The sequence below is a fragment of the Serinus canaria genome, chromosome 2 (genome assembly GCF_022539315.1).
Source record: "Serinus canaria isolate serCan28SL12 chromosome 2, serCan2020, whole genome shotgun sequence".
In the NCBI taxonomy this organism is placed as follows: domain Eukaryota; kingdom Metazoa; phylum Chordata; class Aves; order Passeriformes; family Fringillidae; genus Serinus; species Serinus canaria.
This window is the reverse complement of record NC_066315.1, coordinates 70,455,463-70,477,712: the sequence shown is the minus strand read 5'-3', so window position 1 is coordinate 70,477,712 and position 22,250 is coordinate 70,455,463. Positions and strand designations below refer to the sequence as shown.

The window sequence follows — 22,250 nt, the reverse complement described above, 5'->3', positions numbered from 1 at the left end:
AGCTGCATTGAAAGGTGAAATCAGTAAACACTGACAATCAGTTTTAAGCAACTTTGAGATTTCATCTGGCACCTGGTGGTTTTTCCTCAAAGCTCCAGCTCTTGGGACCACATGATTTAACAAGACACTACAATTTCACTGTATATTTGCATGCAGACATGCAGCACACCTCAGAATTTTATGGTTTTAGAGTGAAAGTTTGAAATGTCATTGACGTCCACGGAAAAAGACGCTGAGATTCTTTTTAAAAACTTGTCACAAATTTAAATTGATCTCACAAACTGTGGAACCTGACATCTTAACACTTAGGTGTGCCTCTACTCTCTGATGCCATAAGATTAGAGGCACAGAGTTTGTAACCTGAAGCCATAGTTTAAGTCTAGAAGAGAAGTCTGGTTAGTCTAGCTTGAGTTTGCCTATATTCCATAGTTGGCTGTACATGAAGCTGCTGATTTCCCTTCAAAAAGCTATCAAATCATTTTTGGTGTCCAGACTACAGTAGATCCTATTGCTGAATTTATCTTCATGTAACCTGAGTATCTACACTGAAAAAAAATCACCCAAGATTTAAATCTTAGCAGTGAATGGACAGAGGACTAATAAGGAAATTGAACAATTCTCTGTTAATATTTTAGGTTTTTTCAGAGTCTACTTGTGATCAGAAGGTTTGCTGCCTTTTCCAGGCAGCAGTCCCATTGTGCCAATCCACCTGGGACAGCATCCTGCAATTTCAAGCATAGCAAAAGTACATTGGTAACAACCTGGAGATGCAGATGACCAGACTGTGTGACCTCTTTTGAACCAAGGGAAGAGGAAATAAAACTAATTTGTAAAAGAAACTGCATGAAGATCATTTGCCAAAAAAATGCCACAGCATCAGTGCACAGAATCAGAGGTTGTAGGTCTGCCAAAGAGAAAAAGTACCTGTGTTCCCCAGTAATCTTTCCTGGCCCTAGCTTTGCAGACATGTTTGTAAGAAAGGACAATTTTCATGCAAATTCCTTTAGTCTCTTTGGTGAGCCAGATCATATTGGAGACATTCAGTCCTGCACTTTCCAAAACTCTCAGAGGCTACAAGGCTCAAAGTCAGCACTGACAAAATCAACACTCATCTCCAAAGAGTTCTGCTTTGGCACCCCGAGATGAGAATAGAGAACAAGTTACTGAATCCATTTTTCACTTTTTTAAATTAGGAATTTTGGTGCACATTCTGAGGAATTTGAGGGAGGAGATAGACAGGAATTCAAATGCCACTGGTAAATGTTGACATTTTTAAAAGCATGTTGAATATGAAGGAAAAAGCCCCAAAGGCAGGAATTTCCCTTGAAATGGCCAACAGCAACTGGCTGTTAGTTCACTCTTTTACTATTTTTGTCAGCAGCATCATTTTGATTCCTTTTGATTTAAGTTCTTATAATACCAGGCAGTCACACTAAATGAAGCAGAATGGTCAAATCAAAGCAGAATAATTCTGACGACGACACAAAGCTTTTTTCTCTGGCAGAAGTACTAAAGAAATTGCATGTACTTCACAGAAAAAAAATGTTTCGTTGCAATTTTCAACTTGCTGCTGCTTTAGGATAGCAAGCTGGGTTTTTTCCTTTGTCCCCTTGTTGCCTCAAGCAGATGATCATGCCATGTATCAAAAACCACAGAGTACCATAACATGTCCACAAAGGTTATATGCCAGCATCTCCAAAATGGTGGCAGCGTCTGAGACCTAGAAAAGCTGCTGAGCATAAGCAAACAGGAACAAGTTGCCTTCAACTGCTCATTTCTGTCTTGCACTTTGAAAACTCTCTTAGCTAAATCTAAACATTATGAGTTTGCTCTGGGCATCCTATATCAGAAGGGGTAAAGGCAACTGCTAAGGTGTGTATGCCTCTCAGGTTTGGATCTGTGGCCCGAGAAGATACTGGAAGAGGGGAAGGAGAGGCAAAATTATTAGGGATTAACTGATTAAAAAAAAAATAAGAAGAAGAAGAGAGAAGAAAAAATGGATGTGGGTCTAAGGCTGATTTTTTTAACATTCTTTCTCTGCTGAATGTATTTGCTCTGCATATAAGCTGTCCTCTCTGTTTATTTCCTGCCCCTAGACAACACAGCGTGGATTTTGACACGGCGCTCTGGCTTCAGACAGAACGAGCAGAACACCTTTTACCTGCCCATCCTGATCAGCGACAACGGGCGGCCGGTGCTGAGCAGCACGGGCACGCTGACGGTGCACGTGTGCAGCTGCGACGAGGAGGGCATGGTGATGTCCTGCAACGCCGAGGCCTACGTCCTCCCTGTCAGCCTCAGCCGAGGGGCACTCATTGCCATCCTCGCCTGCATCTTCGTCCTGCTGGGTAAAGCCTGCACTTCTTCCTGGGAGGGACGGACTTTTGGGTTCTGGCCACGATGCTGATCCACCAAAGGTGTAGGACCCAAACACACCCACACACACGCTGTGTGTACGTGTATTTGTAGATGCATGGATGTCTAAAGGGCGAAATCAAGGACCCATGGTGTAGTCAGCTGCGTATGGATTCAGGAGCTGGACTGTAGGAATGGGGGAAAACTATGGCCTGGAAATATTTCTGCCAGATGCCCAAAGTGCTATGGTGTCTGATCTGGCCGTGCTTTCCTGCAAGGGTATTGAGAAGTATTGAGAGCTGTGGCTTGGGGCAGGTTGGTTTCTCAGCCTATCCACAGGAAACAGTAGTGCAGCCCAGTTCCATTTCTTGTCTTTTGGAGAGAGATATCCCCACCTCCATCCTTTTTCCTTGAGACTCTACATTTAAATGGTGCCTGTGCTGCAGTAAAGGGGCTGAGGGTCTTGCATGACTTCTGTCTCCACAGTTAAATTTCATGCTTTCCTTGCCCAGACATCCTATGTCCTCTGTTAGCTGTTGGTATCAAAAGAACTTCAGTTCCCTTGTTCACTCTCTCAAATCATGCAATACTAGTTCAAAACACACATTCTCTGAAATTTCAGGGGACCCAGTTTGAGGAACAGTGTAGGAAGATACAGGAAAAACTCTTTAAAAGTGCCTCAGTTCTGGCTCTTCAAAGGAGCCTAGGTACATCAGCTCAAAATTTCAGTATCCAAAATTTTTGCTGAGTTCTAACTCTGGAAATAGATACCAAGTGATGGCACAATTTCAATAGAAAAGGGCCCTGGTGCCTGTATGACCACTTCTGCCCATGCTAATAAGCACAGCGAGGGCGAGGAGCACCAGCACTGCAGCACTGCAGGAGGCTTGCAGATAAACAAAAAATTCCTTACAGCAGACGAAGGGGCTAGCTCTGCATTTTGCTGTGAAGGCAGACATATCACTGTGGTGCCTTAGGACCATCCATCTCTGTCACAAGCAGTGGCCAGCCCGAGAGGCATCCCCAAAGCAGGCTGCAGAGCAGCCACAGAGCAGAAAACAAAATATCTCTATGGCACTGTGCGGCTGCAGATAAACTGTTACTGACCTCTGAGCTGGCTAGCTCTAAAGTGGCAAGCACCACTAGATATCCCCGTCCAAAGTTCTGGATATTCTTAACCAGGAGTTAAGAATTCAGGGGGAAAGATTAGCAGGTCCTCAAGATACTAGTTTGACAGATTAGCTACCTGCTCATCTGTCCTTCAAGGGCACAGTTTAGGAGGTCCTCAAGCTACTAGTTTTGACTGGGGAGTGAGAGAGAAAAATTTCTACACCCCTCAGCTTGCTAACACCGCTGCTCTTTAAATCCAAGGGGCTAGCTGGGCTCACCCAGGGAAAAGTAGGGCAGAGGAAAGTCTGATCTGTGTCCTTGCTGACAGCCCCGTGTCTTGCTTGGCTCCCGCAGTGCTGGTGCTCCTCATCCTGTCCATGCGGCGCCAGCGGAAGCAGCCGTACATCATCGACGAGGAGGAGAACATCCACGAGAACATCGTCAGGTACGATGACGAGGGCGGCGGGGAGGAGGACACGGAGGCCTTCGACATCGCCGCCATGTGGAACCCGCGGGAGGCCCAGCTGGTGGTGAAGAACCGGCAGGACATGCTCCCTGAAATAGAGAGCCTCTCCCGGTACGTGCCTCAGGCGTGCGTCATGGACAACAACGTCCACAACTATGTGCTCGCCAAGCTGTACGAAGCTGACATGGACCTGTGGGCGCCTCCCTTTGACTCCCTGCAGACCTACATGTTTGAAGGGAACGGCTCGGTGGCGGAGTCGCTCAGCTCCTTACAGTCCGTGACGACAGACTCAGACCAGAGCTACGACTACCTGACGGACTGGGGACCGCGCTTCAAGAAGCTGGCTGAGATGTACGGGGCCACGGACAGCAGCGGGGCTCTGTGGTAACAGGGGAGGAATGGCAGAGGGCTTTCCACGTGAAACGGTGTCCAGTTCGGTCCATTCTCATCAGATGCTTCCATGGACATGGGTGAGGCCTCATAAAAAAATAGCAATACAGTGCTTGGATGAGAATGGGAAGAAGGGTGTGAATGAAAGTCTCTCTGGATCAGCTTTACTCAGTTAAATTAAGTCACATTTTTGAAACTATGAGAAACAGAAGGAAGGAAGTTTTTTTCCTGGTTCTTACAGCAAAATTGGAGAGCTCCATGGCATTGCTCTCTCTCTCTCTCTCTCTCTCTCTTTTCCTTTCTCACCCCTTTGTACACGGCAGCTTACTGAGCTCTATACATCAGGGTTCGAAGATCTATAAACTCCAACTGTAATCTCCAACTCACTGAGAAATTGTCACCACAGAAGAGTTGCTTCCCACTGGTCATTTCTTTCCCCATTAAAACAGAAAAGAATTGCTTGCTAACAAGAGAAAAAACCCACAAAGCAGAAAATTGAAACTGGAAACTCAGAGGGCTCCTTGTAGACTAAACTCCTCCCTCTGTTGCTAACAGAGCTCTTTTTTAATCCTTTAGAAGCAAGGCTGAGGTTGGAGGTTTTTTTCCCACATGACTGAGAGGGCTGGGGAAGAGGCTTTGAATTTCTGCTCTAGTTTAGTGGCTGATCTGTGAGTCACTGGCGTTAACACTAATCCATCTCCTATCAAGTTTGTGTAAATTTATTCTTGACTCTTTAAAACCATGACTCTGCTAAACTGCTCAGAACAAAACCAGAAAATCTGCCTCTTTTGCACTGTAGATGTCTCTTCCATGTGCCAAATGTGAAGATTAGATTCTACCAATGAAAGCCAAATAAATTTTAAAATAAGAAAAAGCTATATTTGGTAACTACATGGGTTAGATGGGCTTTCCTAATCTGTGTGAGGTCAATCCAAGGGATGTTTACATACTGTAGATAACCTACTTGAACAAATGCAGTATTATAGACAAATAAATGGATGTAAGAAAATTACATGTATAAGTTTTGTATATTTGTTAATTTTGGTAATAAATATGATGTACTGCATACAGTACAGTACCTTAGCACCTCTTTTAATAAAAGTTAAACAGAAGGGAAAGTCTGATGGCAATTTATTGACTACTTTGCACACAGCAGTTAGTGCTTATCTGCAGTCTGACATGCTTTGAGCATCAAGAAAAAATGGTTCATCAGCATTGTGTCAAAGAGACAAGGCTTCAGTTTGCAGAATCGAGCAGATTGTCTCCTTCTTTTATCATTGTTCACTTGGACATTGCCCTTAGCAGCGAATCTGCCCAAGTACAGCCCACCAGACTAGTTACTTTTCTAATCAAATCATGATGAAGTCAAAAGAAAGTCTTGCCTGATGTTTTTGAAACATTAAGGGTGGGGCATTGATAGGCTTGAAAACCAGTTACACAGCCCTGATTAGAGTCTCATGCCTTCAGAGCCACGACAGACTAAGATAAAATACCTATTTACTCTTACTCTGCAGTCAGTTTTGCGCTCGGGTCGTCTCTTGTTTGCGTGTGTAAATGAGAAGAGCTAGGGAAATTACACTAACACGAGTTTCATGGAAAGTGGAGAAAGGCCTCTGAAAGCAGAACAGTCAGCAATGGAATTTGCAGGTTTATTTCTAGTTAAGGACTCTCTACCCCAAACAGATGGGCACACAGAACCAACCTGTTACCACACTTTTACTATGGGCATGCCCTACTCAGTTCCTGTTGCAGACGTGCACAAAACATCGCAGTCTCTCCTTTGCTAATCTTTGGTTGTACCAATTTAAGGCAGGAGCCTTGTTTTCATACAATGTCGTGCATCCTTAGAGAGCCATACACCCACCAAGGAGAAAAGGTTTTAGTGACTTCTTGCTTGTTAATCTGATCTGATGAAAATCTGGGCCTTGACAAACATAGTATGCCAAGGGTTCTGCTTATCACTGAACATGCTTTACACCATTGCAGAAAGAGCACTGATAATTGTTTGATAGTGATTCTTTTACTCATACCGTAGCACTCACCCTCACGTGTCATATTGATTTTAAACATTAAACTAGAACTGCAGCCATCATGATCAAGGAAGTAGTCTAAAGGACACAAAGCTGTTGTTGAAAGTCTGAGAGCTTCCTCGCTCCTGCCACCACAGATACCACAGAACGCAGACAGGAGGACATCTATTCCACCACTTCCCTGTCTGATCCAAACATAAGTTTTACATATTTTAAGCAGATGTGTCTTTCTTCTTAAAGCCCCAGCTGTTAAAGCTCTGTAACCTTTCTAGGAGTCTTTCTAGGTATCAGTACGCTCATTACTGAAAGCCTTCCAGGGGAAATACAAGGAATGTGCCCCTTGCAGCCATACTTTGTGCCTACTTGCAATGCACAAAGACGACCTTGTCCCTCCACAGAGCTATGATTTGGTATTTTCAGACCATTACATTCTCTCCCAGTAGTCACAGTCTACAGGAACAAAAAAAATCCTCTAGATTGTTCTTCATATCTTGATTCCAGGAGGGTTTAAATCTCCTATTGTGGGCAGAGTGGGAAGATGGGTCATAAAAGTACAGTCCAGCATCACACTGCCTTCAACCTCCTGCATTTACTGAGAGTTATCCCAGGACAAGCTGCCCCATGCTCTGTTTTGACTCCATAGAAGTCTCCAGACGTGGTCTCTGCAAGACAGCCTGTGCAGCAGCCAGGAGCAGCTTCCCAGGGTGTGTATCCCCCATTCTGGAAAGACCAGCAGCCCTTTTGCCCAGGGCTTGCACTCATGCCTCAGGGGAATTCATAACCCACCTTCCTAAGCTGCATGTCAGCATTAGGCTCTCTGATTGTCCTCAGGTTTGCCTCAACTTGTGATCACAGTCAATAGCTGCACAGCTTGATGTTGTGACACTTAGCAGCTGGTGTTTAGTAGGCACTTGGCAGCCTGGCACCTTTTTTTTCTGTTTTATGGAACAGGTGACAGTGTTTCTGCAGTCTGTGAAATCTCTATGCCAACAACCAACACTTGCATCTATCACGCTGCCACAAACAAAACAGAAGAATCCTCTTGTTTTGCTGATGAGATATGAAAAGGATCCACTTTCAGACACATCAGGGCTCAGCAGGCCCAGAGTAGAAGAGGAGGCTCCAAGCCCAAAGGCAATGCTTGGTGCCACAGTCTGTCAGTGAAACAAGCACAGTAGTCATACAGGTCCTCAGCCTCCTGCTCAAGGGCAGCTCTGGCTGTGTGCATGAACATTTGCAGCACTACATAAAACCTGCTGATGGTTTACAGCCAGGGAGTTCAGCCTGCCATGGTGGAGGGACTGGGCTTTGCCACGCCACCAGACACCTCCAAGGGACAGTCCCAGTTCTGCGTGGCAGCCACTCTATCCACTGCCCTGGTGTAAGGGCAGAAATGTCAGAGGGCCAGGACAAGGTCTATGTGCCCTCACCAGGGTCCTCAGTCCCCTTGTGCTCCAAGGCTGGTCTGAGTGCACAGAGCTTTTCCCACTATTCATTTTGGTTTGTTTCTCTGATGACATTTTTTCCACGGCTGCCAGTTCTCAGGGAAAAAAAAAAAAAGGACTTACTATCCAACAACAATCCCCTAGCATCAGCTGGGGCTGCAAATCAGTGGTTCAGAGGAAAGAATAACAGAGCATGCAAGTCATTTTACTAATTTCAGCTACTTAAAAATTGAGCATATGGGTTAAGCAATCCATCTCAACTCTCTCTCTCTAACAAACAGAGTCAGACAAAGAGTGATTCATTTCCCCATCCTGGCCATCTGTACGATGCTATGGCCCCCTGGAGCTGTATGCCTCTCAGTTAATGGCCAGACCTCTCGAGATTCATCCCTGCTGCTCAGTCTGGCCCTAGGCATGACATTCCCAAGCCCTCTGCTCTAAATTTGGTTACACAAGTGACCACGGGCAAACACTACAGTCTGATGTTTTTCTTTCCTTTTCCTACCACCCATCTCTGCCTTGTCTAGGTAGGTTGCATGACTCGCCACTCTTATTCTGCACTGGTCATCACACCAAGGCTCTGAGCAGCAGTGTTCTTTAAACCATCTGTCAAGGACTCCAGATCTCTTCAGAGCAAAATACAGAACTCAGGAATGCATGAAAAGAGTTAACATCATTTTTCCTAGTGTAAATTTTCTTGCAATGCTGCCTTTCATTTGCTGCTGCATTGCCCATTTATCCAGCATTATTAGGCCCCACTTGATTTTGTCATTTCTCCTCCAGCTTTTATTGCTCTTAATCACTTTATGCTACCATCACATTTGTTGCCTAAAATTCCCTTCTAGACCATACATTAAAACCAGTAGTGACACAAATCCTTAGAGGACTCAGAAGTTATCTATTGGTCACCTTGAAATGTAATTTATTTGCCCATTCCAGTATTTTCCTTGATGCAACTTTCACATAGCACAAGCTAGAACCTGCTCTCCATCAAACTGGAAGAATGGATATGTCCCAGAAGCCTGTTCTGCATATGCACCACATTTTACTTGTCCTGGCCATGAGTAAGAGAAAGGAAGCATACAAAAGATGCACAAGTGATACCTTACAGATTCCAGAAAAGTTCTGACCTGGACAAATTCAAAGTTGAGGAGATTCAGTTATTTTTGGATTTGTGCTGCCAGGGTCTTACTAATAAGATCACCTTGGTTTATGCCAGCTTAGCTATCAGTTAGATCAAACACAGGAGAGAAGGTGGGCTCAATAACAAGGGAGGATGAAACATGAGGAAATCTTTACTGTTGCTCTCCCTTGTCCTGTGTGTCAGGGTGTGAGACAGCCCATTTCATCCAGCTCAAGGAATAGCCTTTAATGTATTTTCTCCACATGAAGCTGGTGTAAACAGGCAGTGGGTCTGCCCAAAACATCCTACTTTGTGCCTGCTGAGATGTGCAGCATCCAGAAGAGAAGCTGTGTTTCACTCAGTTGTTGTGCCCCTGCCTCTCTCACTGCAGTGCATTTGGCATCAGAGAGCTCCAAGATAGCCACTGCTGCAAAACAGCTGTATCACCTAAGGGATTCATTCTCCTGCATAAAGGTCAGTGATTTGCCTCTCATTTGGACTGTAATGCAGTAATAATCTGTATCAGGGTATCCTGTTGAAACACACAGGAAAATCAGCAGACAGCAGTGAAATTGAGGTGGAGTCAGAGCTGTGATCCTAGGAAAGCAGTAGGAACTGGGGAGTCTCACTGTCAAACCAAGACTTTAAGGACAGATTTTCTGTTTTGCTTTCTTATCCCAGCCCTCTGAAGACCTTGCCCACACTGGCACGCAGGTGTTTTGCTGTTGACCTCAGAGGTGGCACATCAGGCCACCTGCATCACTGACTGAGCAGAAGCAGCAGTGCAATGTTGATACTGTATTTCCCAAGAGACATTGGAGTAATATGGTAGAAGAGGTAGAAGTAAGTGACTTCACAATGACATTAAAAAAATCATGTGATTTTTTTAAGACCTGATGCAGGAGACAGTACACAGTCTGAATATCATTTTCAGACCTTATTTGTTATTAAGCTCACCATTAGGGAATAGACCTCTTGGGAAATACAAATTTTCAAACCTACATCTTAGTATCTATAGGCTGGTTCCATGATGACTAACCCTATAATTTTTTCCCCAAAGGTGCACAAGCTACAGCATTTAAATCTAGAGGCAGAAGTTCTTGCCATGCCACATAAAACAAATAACAATAATAATGACAACATCTATCATAATGGGGGTCAAAATTTGCTTCTGCTTTGTGGCAAGGGTGAAGGCTAGCAGACTCATAATGTGATTTAGGAAGCTGAATCCCTAGTTAAAGGATTAGGAGTTCCAGATGTTCTAGGGAAGTGTTATAAGCTAGGCTAGATGGAGCTCTGAGGAACCAGTCAAAGGTGTCCCTGCCCATGGGAGAGGTACTGGAACTAGATGATTTATAAGTTCCCTTCCAGCCCAGACTATTCTGTGATTCTGTGATGCTCCTATGATTCTTTCTGCCAAACACACATGGGTAAATCAGAGCGCAACATGATCCTCCTCAGCATCACAGTACCCTGATGAGTGCCAAACAGAAGATGTGGTCTTTTCTACCATATGTAGAAAAAGAAAAATAATGGAAAACTTTTCTTTCAAGCAGTGGTGCTAACACATGATGGGTTATTTGGCATTATTTCTTTTATTTTTTGCATAGATTATTCTTGGGGCTTGTCAAGGGAGACAACCAGTCCAACAAAGTCATTTCTTTATGAAGTTCAACCAAATATTCTGTAAGATCATAGGTATCACAGATAGTAAAAGTAGAAAAAAATGAGGTACAAGCAATCAAATGTCCTCTTAATGGAAACATAAACAGAGCCCCAGCCTGCATATGACTTTTTCTAACCTCAGAGCAGCCTTCTGGTTACAAAAACTCTTGTTTACTTTCAGCTTAGAGACACAGTCCCAGAAAGAAAGCTAATTAGTTGAGGTACATACTTTCAACATCTTCAATCTTGTGCCTATGGACCATGATCTTGCATTCAAGATGTGCACTAGAAGGAAAGAAAAAAATGCATATTGTGCCTATACACTATGCTCTTGTCCTGAGATTGCAAAGTGTTTTGGAAATTCTGCTACAGAAATGTCTGGTGGTTTTTACAGACAAATAAATGGAAACACAGCATTGTAGAAATGGTAACCTGTCCCAACAGCAATTCTAAACAGAATTCCTCTTGCAACTTAGTAAATCATGCCTACGGCATAGGTGGCAGGTGGGCAATAGAATTTTGAGCTATAGCTCAGGTGCAAAATTATTTTTTACCCATAAGATAAACATATCTGTGAGTTATATGATAAATATAGTCCCTCAACATAAAATTATCTCTGCTACTAATCCAAGGAAATTCACTTCATGATTTCTGTATATTTGAACCTATCATTTACTATTCAGCCAACTGTCCAACCACTAAAGAAATCCAAAGTCAATGTTGCATTCACAGCTCAAAACAGATGAGTAGGATAAAAATGTCTGAAAGCTCTAATTAAATCTTATCATCCAGAGTTAATTGTAAAGTGTTTTCCTAGACTGTTAGAGCACTGAACAAGCACAACATAAATTATGTGTAATTTTGAGTAATTACAGATGATGTTAGCATTTTTGAAACATCACTCACAGTAAGAGTTCCAAACTGACCGATTTATAAGATACTGTGCCTCCTTCATCTTCTCTGACAAATTTCATCCACCTCACGGTTCTGCTTAATAAATGAACAGCACATTCAAAGACGTGGTAAACTGCGGGCTTTGCTTAGAACAAGACCAAATTAAACAAGCATTTTCTGTCAGCAGCTTCTGATAAGGAATAGTCTCAGTGCCTCGCCAGCCCTGACTTCATTTGCAGGTTGGTGCGACAAAAACCAGTGTAAAGACAACAGCTCCATCCCCTGGGAGGAATTAGTCTACAAACCACTGCAGCAGCCACCTCAAAAACATGTTTGGTGAATGAGAAAGGAAGACTGAAAACCTTCCCTGTGATCCCAGTATCATGGTTTCATATCTGGGCTGACAGAAAGCAAGGCATCTGCCAACAACACTTTGGTGAACCGCCATAACCCTGTGTAAGCCCTGTGTAAGCCTGTGAGCTGGACTTTCCCAGCTCATCTCCAACAACCAGCACCAAGGGACTACAGGACCTGAGGTGTGGCTTTGACTCTGATGTTGATGCTACATGCAGGTCAGGCAAATTTTTGTGGCCTTTCTGTGCTGTGGCTTTCCCCCCAGCATACCACAGGGGTAACTGTCTCTGCACCCACTCCAAAGTCACATAACAACATGAATAATTTTGTTATTTATCTAAGCAGACTTCTAAGCATTTTAGAGCCCCAGGCACATGCTAGATAGGATATAAAGCTGCATATTTCTTTTCAAAAAGCACATACCCTTCCAGCCCTGGGAAAACAGGAAAAGAAGGATGACTCACAAGCAGCAGATGTTGGTAGCATCTCTTAATGCATTACTGGAAAGCACTCAGAGGTTGTAGGGATGCAGGATCCCTTAAAGCCTACCTAGGATAGATTTGAACAAAATGCTGTGGCAAGCCAGATCCTAGATCATTCCCTTTGTCTCACTTTATCAGCCGTAGCCACAATATTTTACTTGTCAGACCTTCTCTCCAAAGCAGAAAAACCATCAAAGCACACAATAAATATGAATAACTAAAGCAGCACAGCATTCTTGATGTGTACAGTGGCTCTGTTATCAGTAGCCCTGGGAGAGTATTACTCCCTTATTGTAATACTATTGCTAAAGAAAATCAACTGAGAGTCTTGGTGCAGCCCAGCAGGATTTGAGACCAATAACACAGCAGGTCCCATTTTTCCAGAAAAAAATGCAGAGCAGATGTAAAAATTACCAGATGTAAAATTCATTAAATGTCCAAACTCTTTCTATACAATAGAGAGAGGGGACAAATCCTCAGCAAAACATGCACATTACCTTAGACACTCTTCTCAGGACAGGAGGATTTCACCCCTAAAGGAGTGTTGCTCTAACCCCAGGCTATCATCTGCTGGCCACACAGGAAGTGTCCCCTTGGACCAGAGGTGCCCAAGGGACTCCTGAGGCTTCAAACAGAAAGAGTAGGTTTAGATTAAATATTCAGAAGAAATTCTTTACTGTGAGGGTGCTGAGGCACTGGAACAGGTTGCCCAGAGAAGCTGTGGATGCCCCATTGCTGAAAGTGCTCCAGACCAGGATTTGAGCAACCTGGTCTAGTGGAGGGTGTCCCTGTCCACACCAAGGGGGCTGGAACTAGGTGATCTTAATAGTACCTTCCAATCCAACCATTCTATGATTTTATGATCCTAACATTTATGATCCTGCACAACTCCAAAAGAGATGAAGTCTCATTATGTGCAAGTGCAAGAGACCCCGATGAAGAATAACATCTCAGAAGAACTCAATTTACTGGCTTGGGTACCTGTAGTGCTGCACTCGCTGCTTCAGAAGTTTCACAAGTGTACAGCCCAGCAGGCACATCCACTGCTGGTGGACACACCTGGTGTCAGCACCAACCACTACCCCCCTGCCTCACTGCTCAATCTGACATGTGCAAAAGCAAGCTGACCAACCCCTCTTTTAATTGAAAGATTTGTACTGAGGACCAGATGCAAGAACATGGCACTGGTTTCATATCTAGTGTGATAAAAACTTTCTTTAGACCTGTAGCAAATTGTTTGTCCCATTAGTATCAGATCCCTGCCCACAACACAGAGATAATGGTCTCCTCCACCTTAGCTACTCTGCCTGTAAGGCCAGGGGAGCACCTCTCATTTTGTGCCTGGATAATGGGTACTGCAATGTATCAGAATTACAACAAGAAAAATTATGCTATTTAGCTACTTTTGCTGTTGCATCCTCCCTGCCAGCCTCTGTCTGCAACTCATTGTCCTGTCTCTGCAAGTAAATACTGTGATAGCAGCTAAAAGCAAAACACAGCTGTAGTGAAACATCCAATCAGCTTGCAGCCATTAAACAGAATGCCTGCTCTTTCCTTTTGTTTAAAATATCATTACTGGGAACAAGTCCTCTCTATCACTGCCTTTGTGCTTCAGTGCACACGTTAGGTTTTCAAACCTGACCTAGTTTTGGCTGAAAAGTTTCACTGAGAGAGCCTACAGACAGCATCTCCAGGCACACTATTTTCTCCCTCTAATCAATACATGATAAAGGCTGGAGCGTCTCCTTTCGCTGAAAATGTGGCAAGGGATGAGGAGCCACACTGTGGTCAGGCTCTAATGCAACTTCTTGCAAGCCAGCTGTACCACTGCACATGCCAGCCTCCTGCTTCCCCTCAGACCTTTCGACTTCCCTGATTCTCCATGGAGCTGACAAAGTCCAGTCCAACCCTGCAACAGCTCCAATGGCACCGCTCTGAAAACAGGAGAAGCTTTGCCTTCCCTGAAGCAGGTTATTGGGGTTGGCACACTGCAGCAGTGTTTGAGGAGGCTAGCAACATTTTTAAGGTGTTTCAATGAGCTGAAGTCTTTTTTGAGTTTATAGCTGAAGTCTTTTTTGGTCAGAACACAATGACAGAACAACAATACGGGGCAAATACTGATCCTACTTCATAGTCTTTTAGCTGAACAGGAAAAGGGGCATACAGTGAAGGACTGTGTTAGAAATGCCTGAGCAAAGATCTGAGGATGAATAAAAAACAAAGGCTTCAGCAGGAATTTCTGATACAGGTGAGGAGGTTATTATATAATCATGTAAAGCCAGAGGCTAAGAGAAAAAGTATTTCCTCTCCCTATATATGGGCTTGCTAATTTGAACATTTCCATAAACCCTTCTCTGGTAAGTCTTCAATAACAAAGCTAAAATTTTTACAACAACAATAATTTTTTTAATTATATTTTTTGCATCATTTTGCATATACTTCATATAGATGCATATACATTATCATTTTGCATATACTTCATACAGATGAAGTATAAATCACACTGCAATTAAGAGACTTGAAGGACAGGTAATCCTCTTGTACCCCCACGTTTTCTTTTTTGCAGGGGCAACAGTTATGTCAGCTACAAGCATTCAAAAAGAAAAAAAAAAAAAATAACCCAAAAGGCAGCTATCTCCAAATTATTGAACTTTCTTCACTCCATCATAGTAAGTTTTTCTACTAAAAAGTAATTTAATTTTGTTTTTAACTATCTGCTACTAACACTACCAACTTTGGAGGTCATGTCCCAGAGCTTCCAGTCATGATAAAATCTCTCTAAATAATTGAAAAGCTGAACTGCTTTCTTAGGTGGGTGGTTTTTTTTTAATGAAAACACATGTATTGCAAGAATTTTGTGATGAAACCCCCAAAGCAAGGAACACTAACCAGGACTCCTGGAGTCAGGTTTTTAATTTGAAAGAAGGGACTGATTTTCTTCTAATATCACACTTTGGGGTGCTGATGCATTCTGTGAGGAGACAGGTGCCAGGGAGGCCAGGCTGAGCCAGCATCACTTCCCGACAGCAGCATGACATCACACCCACTGCACTAAGAGGACATGGAGAGAAACTGGCACAGTTTGTTGGACCAATGTTCCAATGTCCAGCCTCCATGTCAACGTGTCCTGAGGTGTAACAGAGGATGTCTCATAATGAGACACATTTCATTTGGCATCTACAGACTTCATTGTCTGGTACCAGCTGCCTCTTGGCAACTCACAGCTGTGCTAGAGATATTTATGGGACTCACTCCATTCTAATATTACCTATTGTGTCCCTGCATTCCTGCCTGTGTCTCAAGTCTGCAAAGCCTTTCTGCAAAATGTGTTAACATCATCCCCATCTCAATGTACCATTTGTTTCTTGGCTTGTTTCATTTCATGAACTTACAGGCTGACTTCTAAAACCAGTCATCAAACATTGAAGCAAAATAAGAGAAAAGAGGAAAAAAAAAGGAGAGAGAAAACCTGAGGGAGGAAACAGATTTCAATTTCTGATTTCCAAAAAGCTAATATAAAAAGTATAGGAGTAGGAAGGAAGCATTTGAAAATTTAATTTAAAAAAATGCCCTGGGAGTCTCTTCCCAGCGCAGCACTGGGGCTGAATTCACCTACATTTGTAGTTGAATCAAGTGAACAAAAAAAGAAAAAAAGGAAACTGTAGCCTTACAAATATCCAGAATTATGCCTTAAACTCATCCATGCAGCTCCCTGGCTAAGTAAAAGTGTTGGCAAGTCCTCCACAGGGTCTCTCCCAAAGCAGGGAAATGATGGCGTGTGACAGAGCTGGTACAGCCCTTGCTCTTCAGAGAGAGAGTTTTACTGGGAGTAAGAGGGTTTGGAAACAGGCTTCACTCCCAGGTTTCCACTGTCCCTAGAATCATTCCTCAGTGTCACAAACAAGCATAAGCAAGCACAATGAGAAACACCCTCAGGGACCAGCAGGTTAAATCAGGCTACCCATGACCTAATCAAATTAAAACAGGGCTGGCCAAGAACTTACATTATGCTTAGTAAGCCCCCACCAGATTCCACTGGAAAGGACCACCTGCCATTTGGCTGGCACATTTTGGTTCTCATGGTGGTGCAACTGCCCAAAACAAGTACTTCCCACTGACAGAGCAAATGGCTGTGCTCCCCTTGGCTCCAACAGTTATACAGGATAGTGCCACTGTAGTGCCACATATAAAGATGTCCTTTGTAGGACATCTTTAAAGACAGTGTGTAACCTTCACAAAGACAAGGATCAGAGCTTGGAGGGGAAAATAAGCAGCCACTATGAAACACAGTTTATCCTTTCTATCTAATTGTATAGTATGGTAGATGTGCTCACATGAGGTGCTGTCATATGTGTAGTTTAAAAACACAGGGTACGAAGAGCCTCACTCTAAAGAATAGGTTCATATAGGAATTATAAGGTTTCTTAAAGGACTTGTAGCTGTTATAACCATCTTACAGATGAGTAATACATTTTATAAGTCCACCAACAGAAGATTTAATAGATAGGCAATCAATGAGCATGTATGATAACTAATTAACCATATACTAAAACGCCCCTTAGTGCCCTATTAACCCCTAATGTTCTGGTCATGAACACACCCTTAGCACAAGCCCCAGTACAAGAAACAAAAGCCATCTGACCTACCCAGTCCCTCAAAGCCATAAATCTCCAGCTCTTAACCTGCAGCTCAAGGATGAAGGAGAGTGACTAACTTGGCAGCCTGCCCTGGAAGGTAACAGGCTCCTGATTCTTCTGGAGCAGTGAGAATGCAGCATCTCCCATCTCATTACCTGGGTTTCTGCTAACAGTTGTTTCTGACAGGGTTCTCTGTCATGTGCACTTTGGCACATCAATATTCCCCCTTTGCTGGGCTGCTGGGACAGTTTGTGAAGAACTGCTGCCCATGGGATGGACTCATGCTGGAGAAGTCCATGGAGGACTGTCTCCTGTGGGAGGGTCCCTATGCTGGAGCAGGGGCAGGAGTCCTCCTCCTGAGGAGGAAGGAGCGACAGAGACAATATGTGAAGGACTGACTGCAAGCCTCATTCCCTGTCTCCCTGCACAGCTGGGGGAAGAGGAGATAGAGAAAATAGGGAGTGAAATTGAGCTGGAAGAAGGAGGCAGTGTGGGGAAGATGTTTTAAGATTTGGGTTTACTTCTCATTATGCTACTCCAATTTGACTGGCAACAAATTAACCTACCATTCCTAAATCGAGTCTATTTGCACTTGACTGAAATTAGTAATGATCTCTCTCAGTCCTTATCTTGACCCAGGAGCCTCTCATGACATTTCCTCTGCCTTGGCAAGTTGAGGAAGGGAAGGATAGAGAGGCTTCCGTGGGCACCTGGTGCCCAGCCAGGGTCAATCCACTGCATCTGTCCAGTAAAGAGGTTGGTGCCTCTGTAAGGAAAGAAAATGTACTCAAACCTCAGGCCTGTTAAAATCCACATGAAATGTCTACAAAAAGTGTAGACTACACTACACTAAGTGTAACCTCAGCTGGTTAAGGTTGTACTGAGCTCTCCTGATGAAGGATTGTGAAGAAACATGTTTCCTGATTGGTTTTTCAGACTCAGAAAATATTTGCAGATATTTAAAAACACAAGCAATTTTAAACACACATACATGCCTGTAAAATCAAAAAGAAATATTTTATAATCTTTCCCTTACTTAAGCTGTCAGAGGCCCCATGATGTTACTGAGTACCCCTGTCCCACAGAAAAAGTTCACATACCAATTAGCTGAAACTTTGCTGCACTAAAATTTCATTTTTCTCAAAAAATTAACCCCTGCTTCATAACAGTGCTAGAGCAGAGCACCACGGTACCAAACTGTACTTTTCCCAGGAGGAGAAATGGACTCCCTATGTATTCTACATGACACTGTGGGGTATAAACATCTCTGTGCTTGTATATTCAAGCAGCAACAGGAAAGTGGCTGCTCTCCACTGAAGACTCAAATTCCTCCAGGGTCTCATCATTGAATGGATCTGTAACCCAGTGAAAAAAGCACTTTGACCCCACCCAGCTTCTGTGATGATCTGTACACCCAGTCATGGCTGCAGACTGGTGCAGTGACAGTATTGTTTTTCACTGTGCTAATTCTGCAGTTCAGCTTCCCTATTCCCCTGCGTATTCCTGCCAGTTCCATTACTCGGGCTCACATCACAGGGGCTGTGTGCAGTTCTTTGAAAACTAAGGGAGAGTAAAACAGTGCCACAAAGAAGTGAACTGAAGGCACCCAGAATTAAGAGCAGCTGGATTTTCTTCATGAAGAAAGTCTTATTTTCCTAGCCAGCTTCCTATAGGGAAGGCAAGCAGTCGTATATTCCTCAGACACAGACTACCCTGATGAGTGAGCAAGATGACAAACTTGGAAGATAAATCTGCAGTGTGAGAAGGAGCAAGCCACAGCCAAGGGCATGTTTCCTCTCAGCCTGAAGGTGGAGGACAAGCTGGAACCACCTTTTCAATGGAAAAGGAGGTGAACAGTTTTTTGGCATATCTCTGCTCCTGTGTACAACAATTCCCTCTCCACAATTCCTTTAAAAATCCCTGAGCCAACACCCCATTCAGAGATATTTCACCCAGCTAACAAATAGCACACATGCATTGTCTCTCAAATTAATTAGTTTCCAGGGAAGGATGTATAACCCAAAAAGCTGGCTCCTCAGCTGGCTCCACCTGCTTAGCAGTTTTACTTCAAGGGAAGCAGCACCTCTTTCCACACTGTCAAGCAGAATAAAATTAGAGACAGCCTTTCCAATCCCATGCAGTGATCCATTCAGTTACTGAGCTTGCAGTTCAGTACTTTTTGGGGCAAGTAGTTAAAAATAATGGGAATTAGTGTATCTACAACATGCTAGAGAAAGAAACATGGCTGAACCTAGAAGTTAAAACAGTTTTCCCTAGTGAAAGAGAGAAGAGCTAATAAGTAAAACTTTGACACGTTGGGACATTCTTGATTAGAGTGGACAGGGATGATCTTGAATGTCAGACTCTTTTTAATTCTGTTTTCACAACCAAAACTAAACTAGCCATGCAGCAAATCCTCCAAACCAAAGACTTCTGATTTTGCAGAACCAGATACTGTGCCCTGTTCTAACAAGCTCTTCTAATTTTTCTGTGAGAAGAGTGTCTCACATAAATTCCCTGTTGCTTTTTCAGGCATTGTATACATCCCTTCTAATCCTTCATTCTTTTAGTGAGCTTCTATGTAGAGCAGGTTCTTTAGTACTAAACCAGGCATTTAATATTGTTACTGCCATACCTTTAATTATTCCTTTTATAATTTTATACGCTTAAGCACTAATTGAGTCGTGATCTCCTTGCAAATGTGACTTAACCTGCTGTTCTCCTGATTGCTTAGGCACCACAAATAAAAAAAATAATGGCACTGGTAATTAACTGAGGCCTGACAATATAACTTGCCTCTCAGCCCGTGACGGGGAAAAGTTCAATTGGAAAGTAAGGCATATAAATGCATATTAACTGAACCAGAACTAAGCACCCACCAGACATGCAGGAAAAGCATGAGTACCAAAGAACCAAACTTCATATTTCAGTCTGAAGAAACTGGACAACACAGGCAAGTTTTACTTTTCCAAAGACCAGGAGAATTATTAGCATCAGATAGGCAGACAGACAACACATGATCATACAGTTCCACTGGGTTTCCCAAGTAGCATCAGCCTACAGAGAACTGCTTTCTCCTTAGGAGAACATATTTGAAAAATGATAATCTAGTAATCATACAACACCTTAGCATTGCCTGGCAGGAAAATAACCAGGAGAGAGACATACAAGGTACAGAGCTGCAGTTCAGTCTGCAGCAAGCCTCACTGAAAAAGCTGCTGCTCTCTCTAGATCTGCTCTCGGTGGTGTGGGGGTTTTGCAGTCAGACAGAAGCACCAGGCTGCACAGAGGCTGCCCCTTGTGAGACAGGAAAAGCATGCTCACAGAGAAAAGTACTTCTAATGGGGGAACACACCCAAGTGAGGATACAAGAGGCAAGATAAACTCCTCCACCTTTCCTACTGAAGAAAACAAACCCCTGGGTAGCGCAGCTGATGAACATTATAACTCACCAGGAACTGGAGAACAGGCATGGTATAAACTTGGGATTTTGTGTACTCAGTCTTGATTTTCTTTGCAACTATCTCGCTCCTTTACCCTTACACTATTCATATCCAGTTAGAAAGCCTTCATGCAGCCAGTTTAGTACCTCTGAATCTCCATCTGTCATACTCATAACTGTGGAGTCCAGGGGGTGAAAAGCCTACCTCATATTTTGAAATTTAATTTTTTTTCCATTCCTGTGAATAGCACACTTCTATTAAAATTCATAGTAATTTTTCCCACTAATTTATTTTATAAATTAATTACTTCCAATTTATTAAAGCATTTACCAGTGGCGTATTCAGGTCATCCCAAATGAGTGTCCATAAAACCTTTAAACTGCAGTGTCTTGTATTCTGTACATTTTGCTTGTGACCCTCTCACAATTTATAATTGAGATTCACAAATTAGGATAGAAGAAAAGGGACAATTTTCATGGCTTATGTTCAGAGGATGGTGAAAAATTAAGGTGATCCAGATGACAAAAAAAGCTTTTGTATAGAGGCAATGTTATGCCTACAAACTAAGAGAGCTCTGCTTCAGTTAGTAACAGAGAATAATAAGTAGGGAAAAAAGAAACAAAAGCTTGGATGTTAGACTGTCTTCTCTTTTTCTCTCACGGAAAAAGAGAGATCAGTAGATACATCAGTATTCCAGAAGGCAATTATGTCCTGCAGGTAGCGGAATAAATAATAAGTATATTGAAAAGGATCTAAGTCTACTCACACTGCAGCACCTGAAGTGAAACTGCTGGAAGTTTGCCAGGATGTTTTGGAAGACCTAGGATATCACAAAACATACATCACATATAAATATTATTCAGCCAGTGTGAGGCATGCCTACCAAATTCTGTGAGAAAACAGCAGAAGCAATAGTGTAAGCAAAATAAAGAAGGCACTGAGTCCATAAGTGCCAAAAGGCAACATTGAAAAGTCAGGTTTTTGTTCAACCTCAGCATCTAAAAGCCTTAAAGAGTCACCATTCCCCAAAGCTTAATTGTAAAAGAAAAACTGCAAAAGGTATCTCAGTGATTGATATCTACATTTGCAGAGGAGCATTCTTGGGAAGCATGGTGTTCCAGCCTCAGCAGTTCCAGCTGGCAGCTTTCACTGGGATGTGCAGTGTTCTGCGAGCTCTGATCCAGCCGAGGCAGCCCATTTCCCCCCAGCAGGTCCATCATATCCCAGTAAAGCTGGGCCACTGGCTACCCAAGCATGGGGACTGGTTAGCCAGCAGTCTCTGACTGCCTTCCTGCCCTGGCAATGTGACTGGTTCGGACATCAGTTTGACGAGTTATTGGTGTAAGCAATCAGTGCAGAAGCTCTTTGTTCTCCCCAAATAGTCAATAACCCATGCCAAGCCTCAACAATCAACCTCACACTAAGCACAACAAAGTAAAATGCATGGGGCCATATTTCCTTCAGGCTCACACTGATTTATCACCCCACCACTGCAGTTTAACACAGTGCAGGGACTTTTCAAGAACCCAGGGTTGGTCTCAGATATCATTTTTGATGCTGTGTGAGTTAGTTAAGACAAATAAAACAGTGGGAAAACATTGTTCTCCTGCTCCAGAATGTTTGCTCTGTGGTATCAGAGCATTTGCTATTACTATGCACATCCTGCTTTACACATATTGAAAAGATTCCCAAGGGGCTGCTCACAATTCACAGGGCTGAATTCATTCTTTAACTGCATGATTTAAAGCTGCAGACACTTGCTGGCAGCTCTCAGAGCTCATTATACATTGCTTCCTCAGCAAAAAATAGTTCTGTATGTAAACCTGCAAATTTTGGATCAACAAATTCCAGGCACG

General features: G+C 43.1%; 1 protein-coding gene across 2 annotated transcripts in view; it reads left to right on the top strand.

Moving 5' to 3' along the window:
• CDH20 (cadherin 20) overlaps nt 1-5,428 on the top strand; it is a 117,142-nt gene extending 111,714 nt beyond the window's left edge. For both annotated transcript variants that reach the window (XM_050971417.1, XM_050971418.1), the window contains exons 11-12: nt 2,097-2,348; nt 3,820-5,428. In XM_050971417.1, the coding sequence (XP_050827374.1) occupies nt 2,097-2,348; nt 3,820-4,319 (752 nt within the window). In that variant the 3' untranslated portion in view covers nt 4,320-5,428. The remainder of the gene's footprint in view (nt 1-2,096; nt 2,349-3,819) is intronic.
• Nucleotides 5,429-22,250: the final 16,822 nt, after the last annotated feature.